Raw genomic sequence first — 13,555 nt, forward strand, 5'->3', positions numbered from 1 at the left:
CGAATCCCCTAGTGGGCATCGATAGTTGTGAATGTCTTTGGATGGAAGATGAATTTCATTATCCTGTGTGAGATTACCACTACTTATAGGTGACCTAAAGCGGTTTGAAAAAAAGTCCCTTGTTTAGTCTCTAAGCGCGGTTTAGGGATTCTCTAATAAATGAACAAAATTACAAAAAAAAATATATTATTGCACTCGTGCTACAAGTACTGTATAGATTTGCATCCCATAATTTTTCGTAGGTGGGAGTTTTACATTTTACTTATTAATCTTTTGCGAATTAATGTAAAGAAAGTAAAGTCATCTTTCTGCTTTTTTTCGCTTTTTTTGATGGCTAATTTATTACAAAATAAAACCACAGCCAGGCGGTAATTTTTAATGCCTGAAAGAATCGCCATATACATCAATGCTGAACCTTGATCTATCATCATCAAATTCCTGACATGTACTCTCAGTGGATGTTACAGTATAATTATGATAGTATTACATAAAAACTTTACACCATTAATAACCTCCAATCAACAATTTTCCTCTAAATTAATCTGTTAAGATTCCAATATTATCAGAGTTTATATTTCTATCTTTTAAGGCACTTTTTACTGCATCAATCCATTTACATCTTAGTCTTCCTCTGGGTCTTTTCCCTGCCAACCTGGCAGAGAACACTTGTTTTGCAAATCTTTCCTCTCCCATTCTGTTTAAGTGACCATACCACCTGAGATTAGTTCTGCTAACACATTCCTGGATGCTAACAATGTCAAATTCTTTCCTAATATCCCTGTTTTAATATGATATTGCCACTGATGCCATCTGTTCACGTCCTTAATCTTTCTCAAAACTCTCATAACAGAGGTCTCCAGTCTTTGATCAAGTTTTATTTCTAACCCAGCTCTCAGATCCGTAAGTTAAAACTGGTTTGAACACCGTCCTATACTGTATACTTTAATTTGTGTTTTGACTAATTTCTCTCTCATTTCATATAAATTTATTCAGTTGACTTCCTACCATACCAGCTTTACTAATTCCGTTGTCTATTTCCATATTTAATTTACCATCTTCACTAAAATTGTCCCTAGGCAGCTGAAATGCTTTACTTTTTCTATAGATTTTCTATTCACAATGCAGTTGATATTTTCGATGCTTCTGCTGTTTTCATTGTCTCTGTCTTTTTATTGCTGATTTTCATACAAAGTTTATTACAACGGTTATTCAATTTAATCAGTGAATCTGGCAGACTTATTGGATTTATTGATAAGTATAACGTCATCTGCATAAAGGAAAGAACTAAGATTAACATCACCAATTTTGATATCAGGTTTAATATCACTTTCCTTCATAATGTGATCTATATAGATAATGAATAACCGTGGAGATAATGTGCACCCTTGTTGCACACCTGATTTTATCTCAAACCATCTTCCTGTGCCTCTTTCAGGTGTCTAACTGCATATAGCTTAAATAGAGACTCTGTATTGCTTGAAATAATGTCCTATTTACATTATATACCTGCAGCGTTTTGAGGAGCTTGACACCTTGTCATATGCCTTTTTCCAGATCAACAAAGCTTAAATACAAATCCTTTCTATATTCCCAAGATTTCTCGACTATTTTTCGTAAAGTGAAAATCTGATATCCTGACAATCCCTGTTTGGCCTGAACCCAGCTTGTTCTTCTCCAGATTTCTCTTGCACAATTTTTCTTAGCCGTTTCTCAAGTACACTGGCATAAATCTTACCAGGAACACTCAGTAGGGAAATACCTTTGTAATTATTACATAGTTTTATTTCTCTTTTTATATATGGGTACTATGAGAGCTCTACTCCAATCATCGGGAATTCGTCCCTCTGACCAAGTCTTCTGAATTATGCAGTGCAGCCACTATAAAACTTTTATACCTCCATATCTGAGCATTTCTGGTCGAATTTCATCTACTCCTGCTACCTTTCCACATTTCAGGCTTTTGATGACTTTTTCTACTTCAAGTGTGGATACGTGTTCCTGGCTGCTCTGCCTTATAACCTTGATCTAGTTCTCAATTAAACTTCTTGTGGAAATCACCGACGACATCCATAGAACAGTAACTGAGAACTACTTAGTTGAAACGAAAGCAGAATTTAAGATTTTTTTTTTTTAATTTAAATGCATTTCTTAATTATTTCACTTTACAGGTTTTGTGTCCTGCTGAAAATGACAGAGATTTGTTTAAATTACTAAGTGAATAGGATTTCTAACAGTTTATATACCTCACACGAACAACTTAAAAATGTCATCAAAATGTAGTCTGGTAACTGCTTTTTTTATGTGAATCCTACCCATGAAACGTTGTAAACTTACAGTACATAGTGAATAAGTCAGTAATTTGATTCGAAAACTCTGCTCTTGAGAATAAACATAAAACGTTTTTTACAATCTACTTCAGACCTATAATAATAATAATATTATTATTATTATTAATATTAATAATCTAGGGGATCTCCGAGACGGAGTATGAAACTCAATAAACGAAAATATTTGAAGCTACTCTTGGAATTTATGAATGCACACACACACACACACACACACACACACACACACACACACACACACACACACACACACACCTGCACGCATTTCAGTGTTATTTGTAGCTTTACGATTATTGCACGAACTGTATGAATCATAAAACGGTTTCAAGAATTGGCATTAGATGGCAGGGGTTTTCTACAGATTGACCACAAGAAAAGAAGACGAAAATGCATTTATTAATGGTTAGTACTGTAAGGCGTTAAAACAATATTTATATTTCTGTGTAACACGTCACTGCATGCGCAGTTATCGAGAATGGCAAACATTATTAGACATTATAAATGTAATCTTTATTCACTAAAATTATGAATTGATGTATTGAAACTCTTATTGTCGATATTAAAACGTAAGCTTATAATGCACTATTACCGATGATTAATATAACGTCAAATATGGAGGGGGTGAAATCAAAAGACAGACTATTCTAGTGACACCTGCGATAAAACTGCGGCACCATTTTCCCCTGCTAATTATCCGCATATTCTTTGTATCTGCGTACTTAAAAGAAAATAAAGAAGGAAAAAAAAATGCTGTTGCATCTTTGTAATGTAATATCATCGGTTCTCACGATATCTTTGTTACTTCTTTTGAAATCGGTCCATAACTTTAAATCTACAGAGTTTTATGAATAAAAGTCAAGGTAGATGCTATTAGTACCATTAAGAGTTTTTAAAAAACCTCTAACGTAATTTCGACATCCTCTCTTTTATCCAGCTAGAGGGATTTTTTTTTTGCACTCACCAAATCAGTAATTTAGATGTAAAAGATATATATAAGAAAAATAAACCTTTCTATATAATAAGACAGTGTTATTGATTTAACACTGATGTGACAATGATTCTCTTCTATTCTTACTACTAGAGTGTTTATTACCATGGCAACAGTACTTAGAATATGATGCCACTGTTTCCATAGAAACAATAGCTTCTATTTGCGTATTTCAGTTGGGAGTACAGTATTTATGTATATCGACAATAAATGACGTTGCGAAATAGGCGAAATTTTAAGACGTCGTTGTTCAGGCTCTACGAAATAAATAAATAATTTCAGTTTATGAATTTTTACAGGGTTTCATATACAAATATCTACCAAACAGCTTGCAGTATATCATGAACACGCTGTAGCTCTTAAATACATCCAAGCAGTCATGCGAGTGTGCTGAGGAAGGCAGTTCTTCAAGGCAGGTTAATAAGTAGCAGTGAAAGAGTGTTGTCAACAAAAGGATTCTCGAAAATTCCATTTCATAATTTTCAAAGTTTGCTCGCTCGCACTGCAGTGTGAAAAATACCAAGATGTCCTTGAAACTAGTTCGCATGACAGCTGTCTTCAGTTTCAAAAGATTTTGAATTTAGGAAAGAGATTTAAGAACCTCCATACCTTCGTCACAAAAACTCCAGAATGCATGATAGAAATGTTGATAGATCACCACATATATCTAAAACTGTAATGTTCAACTCGTTTCTAATCTTCAAATATAATCTTGCATATTGTATGATTCTCTTAAAGTTATTGTTGATAGTGTAGACAACTGAATTTCAAATTATCTTCTAAAATTGGTGTTATTAGCAATTATTTTCTAAAGGATAATCACTACTACTATTTCTAAATTATTTTTCAAAATATAATCATACAAACAATTATCTTCTGAATTATCTTTAAAATACAATCTTATAAATTCAGAATGAATAATATAATACGAAGGATGATCAACAATAAACGGGAGAGAATAATTTTGTACTTAAACAAAATTAAGGGTTGCCCATAAGTCACAGGGAAGTTGGAAAGTCATGGAAATTCCATAGAAAGGGCCCCATCTTTGCGAAGCTGAAAATGAGAGGTTTTTACGTGAAGTGGGTTTTCATAATTATTAAAAAAAAAATCTGATGATGTTAAAAAACTTATGCAGTTGCTTCACAAAGATGGCCCTTTCTACGGTATGTTCCATGACTTATGGGTCAACCTATATAAATTGTAGTTACTACGGTATTATAGAGATATTTTGAAACATCTAGGCTCCGCCTCTCAGAAATAAAGTTGTGGGTCAGATCTAAAGTTGTGGGACGGATCTAAAGTACAAGCATTTTGTATACATCTGTTTTGGCATAAGGTCACAGAAACGTAAAAAATGTTGCAACAAGCATTCATAATAACAACATTGTTCAGGGAAGACATACTATCGTTATTCCAGTTTTAAAATTGTCACATAAATTGTCATATTAATGTCAAAGATTGGCTGCTTCCAGAGTAGACCAAGAAACAAACTTTCTGTAGAACGATTTTCCAACGCTTCTTTCGAAATGCAGTTCGTAAGAATTAGCCTTGCAAATGGTTTCTGCACCAGAAATGCAGCATAGTTAGATGTCTCCACACTGCACTTAACGAAGTACAAAATTTTCTCGTCATTCCCTAACATTTTAACTCACCAGTGCTTACATTCGGTTTCACTTTTTTGTGAATCATCCCTCGTACATAATACTTTAATTCATTTGTTAATCTAAAATATAAATACCAATTACAAAAGTGCTTCTCTTTAAATATTTTCTTTATAGTTCAACATGTATCGAATAGGTGTGGTTTTCCATATAAACAACTCAAATCTCAGCAAAGAAAAAGAAGACATATAAATTAACTGCGATCATTGCTTCCAGAGGTAAAAACCCAGACGAAGATTGGAATTCTATTTTTCACTAAAGGTAGAGAATCATGAAATTTTCAATAAAAATGCTCAAAATTCTAATGACAAATTTTGTTATTCTTTGGAAAAGCAGATGTAAAGAACGACCTTTGAAAAGGCTACTCTTTGATTCACACTGCTATTGAATATCGATGACATATCTTCTACAGCAATGCAAAGTCATATCTCGTCTTGTAATACCACTTCAGATAATCTGTCGTCCTCTTCTTTTCTAGAACTGGGTGTGGAATGTTCCCATAAATTACCGCTTTATATTCGGACAGTTACCACAGTGTTCTGCGTGATAATTCTGGTATTTGGAACGTTGGGTAATAGTCTAGTGCCTATTGTAGTATGTTGTACAAAAGATCTGTGGAATTCTACCAACGTGTTCCTCATAAATCTAAGTGTGGCAGATATGCTGGTCTTGTTAGTATGCATGCCAACAGTTCTTATTGAGTTGCACACCAATCCAGAAATATGGACATTGGGACAAGTTATGTGTAAGTATTGTTTGCTGTACAACAATAAATCATTTTCCTGTTATAAAAAAGCTTATGAAAACAATAATTTTATTTTGAAAACAAAATTGTTGTTACAAATTATTATGCGACACCTCCAAGGAGTCCAAGGACTCATCAGGAGAGGACATACCACTCTACATAACCCACCGTCTGCATTACTTTCTTTAAATTAAATCCATTAATTTAAATTAAATCCATAATTTTCATTAAATCCCTTCCATTAACACACAACGCCACTATTTATCATCTACTCATAACGCCATCCACCGCCCATTAAAAGTCTTTTGTCTTTTTGTGTATATTATTTACAATGCTTTCAGCAATAAAATTTTTTAAATATTTTAGAGAACGCAATAATTAACATACAGAAAATTCATTTGCCAAATAAATAAGCGTAGTTTGGAGTGGTCCCCTGCAATGAGTCCTCTACTCCATGAAGATGCAGAATAATAATAATAATAATAATAATAATAATAATAATAATAATAATAATAATAATAATAATAATAATAATAATAATAATAATAATTTTGTATTTTTTCTACTTAGGATTATGAAATAAAACCTTAAACATAGAAAAACAAAAGAATGTATGTATTTTTTATTTGTTTCTGTTCTAACATCAGTCGTTTTGATATAAGACATTTACTTTAAAAGAACATTAAATATTGAAACATTTATTTCATAATAAATTTAGTTTAATCCTTTATCCCAGTGAGAGAAAACAAAGTTTGCGCCTGAAAAGATCTTCAGGACTGAATATAGTGTTCTACTATCTTACCTGGGTAAGTAGTACAACACTAAGGCGACTCGTAGCAAAGGTGGGGCAAGCTACCAACATCCCTATCTCAGTATCTCCCATAATGCAAAATACATCTCCCTGTGGATATATATACTGTTATGCGTTAAGGGATTGGCCACTACCCAGACTAATTTCGACCTTTATTGAGATCTCTTCAGTGGGAGCCAGGCCCAGAGTTGGAGATACCTGGCAGAAGCAGTAGCAAGGTCATCTTTGCCTATAGGAGTTGCCAAAAGGTTTGCTACCTTTTTTTTATTAAATTACTCTGGATTTAGAGAAAGATGTTGAAAGTTTGAAGATGTTGAAAGGTGTTGTACTACTTACCCAGGTAAGATAGTACACAACACTATATTCAGTCCTGAAGATCTTTTCAGGCGCAAACTTTGTTTGCTCTCACTGGGATAAAGGATTAAACTAAATTTATTATATTCTAACCTAGTGAAAAATAAACTTTCAACATCTTTCTCTAAATCCAGAGTAATTTAATAAAAAAAAAAAAAGGTGGCAAACCTTTTGGCAACTCCTATAGGCAAAGATGACCTTGCTACTGCTTCTGCCTGGTATCTCCAACTCTTGGCCTGGCTCCCACTAAAGAGACCTCAATAAAGGTCGAAACTAGTCTGGGTAGTGGCCAATCCCTTAATGCATAACAGTATATATATACATATCTACAAGGAGATGTGTTTTGCATTATGGGAGATACTGGGATAGGAGTGTTGGGTAGCTTGCTCCACCTTTGCTACGAGTCGCTTTGGTGTTGTACTACTTACCCAGGTAAGATAGTGCAACACTATATTCAGTGCTCAAGATATTTTCAGGCGCAAACTTTGTTTGCTCTCACTGGAATAAAAGATTAAACTAAATTTATTATAGTCTAACCTAGTGAAAAATAAACTTTCAACATTTATTTCATAGTTGCCTTGATCATTCTTGTTCGTTTAAATTATTGTATGATTTCTTTTATATTAAGTTAACATTAATATCTTTTATTTTGACCGTTCGCTTCCGATTAAATTGGACCTTTTTTTGATGTTGGAAAATTTTTCTCACTTTTCTGGATGATGATAGATTCCTCGTGTGTGTGTGTGTGTGTGTGTGTGTGTGTGTGTGTGTGTGTGTGAAATATTCGCAGGACCCTTGTTGTGGAGACTAGACATGGTAGGTCGTTTTTTTTTTTATTCCAAGATATTCATGCTTCTAATAATGTTGTTGAAAATATAAATCATCTATGCCACACCAGTGGGATGCGAACTCACAGACTGAAAAGAGGAGTACTGTCCAAACTCTCAGTTAGGCCTGTAAATGTATAAATATTAATAAACGTGAAAGTTATCCTATCGTTTTTCTTTTATCTGAGAAAGTCGTCTACTGCCGTAATTATCTTAATTCTTTAATCTATTTCGATGTATTTTGACTTCTTTTTTCGTACCCGAAAGTCCTCTGCCTAACAGCATTGTAAAGTTTTGCTTGGATTGCTCTTTTAAAGATATAATAATAAAATATTAGTTACTTTTATATTATTTGTTTATAAATAATATAATTTTTATTAATACAATAATAAAATAATAGTAATTGTATTGATTCTCCGATTAAAACAGATTACATGCTGAACTACAAAGCTGGAGATTATGATTAACTTAGGAGAATACTATCTTTATCCCATGGAATCAGTTACCAGCAATCAGTTACCAGGAAAATTACCAGCAATGCATTGGAATCTTCGAAAAAGTGCTTAAATGAGGCAGTAACTGAATGTATTCCTAGTGTTTGAAGAATAAATAGGTTGGGAGCGAAATGGATGTGCAACCTTATTAAGCAAGAGATCCACAACAAGAAGATTATGTGGAAAGAATATCGTGAGAATAAGAGTGAGAAGAGTTACGAAATATAAAAAAAAGTCATGCCAGAAAAGTAACTAGTTTGGAGAATGAAACGAAATTGGCCATGCAAGATAAAGGAAATCCAAAAGCATTTTATCGTTATGCCGCAAGCAAAAGAAAGATTGGATGTCAAAGAATAACTTTATTGAATGCAGATGATATTCGGTTGTCGGAAGCTAATGAGATTGTTCAGTTAATGAGTGCTCACTTTCCTAAGATATATGAACCAGTTGTATGTAATATGGTGCACAGTGCTACTGATAAATTGGATAAACAGTTAGAGGTTCATGAAAATGAGTTTGAAGAGCTGTTGCATAACCTGGATCAGAATTTGGCAATAGAGACAGATGGAATATCAGCACGTTTGCTAAAGGTATGGTCACCCGTATTGGCTAGGCCTTTCACATATTTGTGTAACTTGAGTCTAAGCTCAGGAATGATACCACAGGAATTGAAGGAATGTATGATAGTTCCATTGTACAGGGGTGGTGCAAAAAATGACGTGTCTAACTACTGGCCTATCAGTATCTCTGGTAGTGAAGATTTTAGAGAAGTTGGTAAGAACTCGCATACATAAATGGGTAGACAAACAGGCTATACTCTGCAAGAAGCAGCATGGGTTTACTAAAGGAAGGTCATGTTATAGCACTTTTCTCATATTTTTTAACAATGTTACGGCTGAGTTGGATAAAGGGAATGGATATACTAAGATAATGTTGGATTTTGCTAATGCATTTTATAGGACACCACAAAAAGGCTGTTGCATAAACTGGAGAATATGGGATTGGCATATAAACTCTTGATTCGGATCAGGGATGGTTGAGAGACAGATATCAAAAAAGTGGTATACATTGGGTGTGAATCTGGCTGTGAATTATTGTTCAACCTGTATATTAATGACATCAGGAAGGGTCTAACATCAGATGTTCAATTGTTTGCCGATGATGCAAAGATAGGCATTGCAATCAGGGATGCTACTGATATTCAGCACTTTCAAAATGATTTCAATAGGCTGGAAATTTGAGCAAACGAAAATGGCTATCAGTTTAATGTTAGCAAGTGTAAGATTATGCACACTAGTGTGATTAGAGTTACAGTGGCATATTTATTATATTAGCAGGGCTATGTTACAAGAAACTAAGAAGGCAAGAGATCTTGGTGTGTTAATGGACAGACATTTGAAGTTCAAACTCAGAGGATAATTGAGATGTTCAAGCGAACCTTGATATGTAAGGATAAGGAAGTCACTTTGTCTCTTTAAAAGACTTTGATAATACCACACCTGTGCTCAGATTTGGTCTCCCGCGTTCCAAGGGGATAAAGAAGCTGTGGAAAGGGTGCAAAGAATAGTTACAAAGATTACATCCGGATTATAGGCTTTAGATTATGGAGGTCAGATTGCAAGCATGTGGATTGCAGACCCTCATTAACAGGAGAAAGAGGGTGATATGATAGAAGTCTGTAAACTTTTGAGTTGGTGTTAAAGCATTTCAACTGATGAAATTTTTTGTTGTATGGAAGGTAGGAGAACATGGAGGCATCCATGGAAGTTAAGTTTGTTCGCAGTCAAAAACTAGATTTTAGTAAGAGCTAAGTAAGGTTTTTAGTAAGATTTTTTAGTAAGGTTTTTAGTAAGAGCTAGGTTTTTCTCTCACAGAGCAGTGAGTAAGTGGAATAGTTTGCCTTTAGGGGTAGTGAGCGCGTCTAGTGCGAATGAATTTAAGAAAAGGTATGACAGCTGATTCGGGTGATTTATAGCCTCCCTCAATGAGTCGTTGACTCCCTGGAGGTATCAGATAATTTGTATATGTAATGAGAGCAAATTTATTGTCCTCATTACATATACATAATATTTACAAATATACAATTGAAGGTGCTATCACATTTTCTTCTGGACTGAATAATCTGTTCAGTACAATTATTCAGTCCAGAAGGTTAAGTAAATAATATATATATATATATATATATATATATATATATATATATATATATATATATATATATATATATATCAGAGGGGAATATTCCGAGTGTGCTAAGTGTGCGGTGCTCATCCACGAAATATCAGTATCACCAATATAATATTTTTGCATTTATTCCCGTTAAAGACTCCCCTAATTGTTTGCAGACTTCGCGCGATTCCTAAAATTGAACACAATATACTATACTAATGCTTCGTTGTCCTCTTCAGGAGGATAATAAAGCATTAGCGCTTCATGAAAAGGACACTTTTCGACGCTAAACATTGCGTCACATTCGCGTTAATAGCTCGGGTGTGCTTTCAAAATGCATACACCTTTGAACCCTTCGAAAAGATGTAAAGAGGGCGCAGCGGGTCAAATTCTTAGCGTTTTGGTATTTTTAAACCGCTAAGAAGGCGAGACTGGATGAGCTAACATTTTGAGCCCACCCTGCAACTAGCGGCTGGGATTGCTTATTGTGTCAACCAATCTAATTGAACTTTGTCACTTGTCATGAGTACAGTGATTACTATATCATACGGCTGTATTACATGTATATATATATATATATATATATATATATACATATATATACATGTTACCGTACTACCTGTAGTTACCGTACTACCTGTAGGATCAGCTAGACTTGCAACACATGCAGGCGCAAACTTGACTTGTTTGTCTGTTTGCTTACTTGGGAAATGGAGTAAAACCAGGTTTAAAATAGCTTGGTAACTTGAACATTTATCATACCCAAGGTAAAATACTTTCTACATATATATATATATATATATGTTAAAGTTACCGTACTACCTGTAGGATTATTGTTGTTATTATTGTAGGATTATATGTTGTGATATATTATTGTTATTAATATATATATATATATATTAATAACAATAATATATTTTACATTTTTTCAGATGCATACTTATAATGGGTCATTTAATATGTTAAGAATGATCTCTTTCATTTTAACGATATTGGTTATGGAATAATTTTATATACAATATAGTAACAGTAATAATAATTTGTTTGGCATTTCTGCTTTTTTCCTCGAAGCTTTTGCGAGTTTATCTGAGGAGGAAGATAATAGACGGCGGTGTTTTAGTGGTTTTGTTTCAATATCCGTCGCGATCCGGTGAAGATTTATTCTTTCTTTTAAGGTTATACGGTGGTCAGCATTCATAGTGAAGAATTTATGTAGACACAACACACGTGTTAGGGTAATTACTTTACTTAACATTAGGAAAGTAACATTGGACGTTTCGAGCTCTGTATTGAAGTCATCATCAGGAAAGATTCACATGTATAAGATACAGGCTACATGACACTGCACTATACAGAGGAAAAATGAATCTAGGTGCTTGTTAATCTTTTAATCTAGCGTGATCTCTTGTGGGGGGGATTTCTAAATAAATCAAATAAAATAAAAAATAAATTAATTAAATAAATAAATTAAGAACGGAACTACATTAAACATTTCTAAAGTTCTCTCGTATTGAAATTTCCTTCTGGGGCTTGTTCTGGTTGTTATAAGGGTTGCAGATGGGTTCCTCCACATTCTTGGAATGATTAATCCGTCATTTTTGTTCAGGTTTGGATAGTGTTTTAGCATTTCACAAGCTTCTTTGAATTTTTTCTAACCAGGTTTTGCTGCGGTGTAGGAACTTGGTGCCTTTCCAGTCGATTCTATGGCATGTTTAGAGTGCGTCGTCTGATAAGCCTGTTTTACTATAGTGGAAGTATTTAATGTGCTGTTTGTGTTCGTCTTTTCTGATTGGGACAGTGCGTCCTATTTCCCCTATGTAAGATAGGTTGCGGTAGTACATTGGATTTTGTAAACCCCTGTGTGGGCCAGGTATGGAAGAGGATCTTTGGAAGAGCTAAGTAACTTTCTTAATTTTGTCGGGGGTTTGAAGGTAGTCATAATGTTATATTAAGTAGTGTTCTGTCTATTTTTTTTCTAAATGCCTTTAATATAGGATATGGCTATGGCATTCTTGTAATATTTTTTTATTAGTGGTATTTTATGGAGGATCTTGTGAACCGTTTTTTTTTATTGTAGCCGATTTCGATGGTAAAGGGATCGACAGCCTTAATTATTTTATTTAATATATTTAATAATTTTTACCTACAAAAAGAAGGTATGGCCATGGGTTCACCACTTCCCTCCCTCACCCCAATAGCTAACTTTTATATGGAAAACTTCGAGCAACGAGCTCTAGATTCGGCCAGCCTAAAGCCCAAAGTCTGGCTCAGATATGTTGATAATATTTTCGCCATTTGGCCCCACGGCCGCGAAACATTAAATACATTCCTAAGCCACCTGAACCAACAACATAAACGTATTCAACTCACCATAGAAATCGAAAACAACAGCTCTTCTCCTTTTGTAGACACACGCGTCACACTTCTTCCCTCAGGCTGTCTCTCCTTCACAGTCTACCGCAAACCTACATACAAGGGCCAATATATACATAAAAATTCATAATACCATCCAACACAAAAACTAGGCGTCATCAGCACCCTCAAACACAAAGCCCTAACAATTTTCTCTAATGAACAATCTCTGAACCAATAATTCGAAATCATTACGAGAACTCGTAATCAAACATTTGTAAAAAATGTTTGATTACGAGTTCTCGTAATCAAACATTTTCTACAATTTCAAACAATTTTCTACAATAAAAAAAGATTCACAAGATCCTCCATAAAAATATCACTAAAAGCAAAAAGGATTACAAGAATGCCATACATTCTTGTAATTAGGGGCATTTCAGAAAAAATAGACAGAACACTACATAAATACAACATTGAGACTGCTTTCAAACTCCCTACAAAATTAAAAAATTTACTTAGCTCTCCCAAAGATCCTCTTCCATACCTGGCCCACACGGGGGTTTACAAAATCCAATGTACTACTGCAACCTATCTTACATAGGGGAAATAGGACGCACTGTCCCAATCAGAAAAGACGAACACAAACAGCACATTAAATACCTCCACTATGGTAAAACAGGCCTATGAGACCACGCACTCCAAATATGCCACAGAATCGACTGAAAAGGCACCAAGTCCCTACTCCGCATCAAAATCTTGTTTGAGAGAAATTTCAAAGAAGCTTGTGAAATGCTAAAACATTATCC

General features: G+C 34.2%; 1 protein-coding gene across 1 annotated transcript in view; it reads left to right on the plus strand.

The window, feature by feature from the left end:
* Positions 1-5,411: 5,411 nt before the first annotated feature.
* The window catches only part of LOC150107559 (QRFP-like peptide receptor), a 22,411-nt gene continuing 14,267 nt past the window's right edge, over positions 5,412-13,555 (plus strand). The window contains exon 1 of the mRNA XM_090392128.1: positions 5,412-5,742. Within this exon, the coding sequence (XP_090248254.1) occupies positions 5,412-5,742 (331 nt within the window). The remainder of the gene's footprint in view (positions 5,743-13,555) is intronic.

The sequence above is a fragment of the Typopeltis vanoorti genome, chromosome 4 (assembly GCF_054136105.1).
Source record: "Typopeltis vanoorti isolate ZY-2024b chromosome 4, IOZ_Tvanoo_1.0, whole genome shotgun sequence".
Taxonomy (NCBI): domain Eukaryota; kingdom Metazoa; phylum Arthropoda; class Arachnida; order Uropygi; family Thelyphonidae; genus Typopeltis; species Typopeltis vanoorti.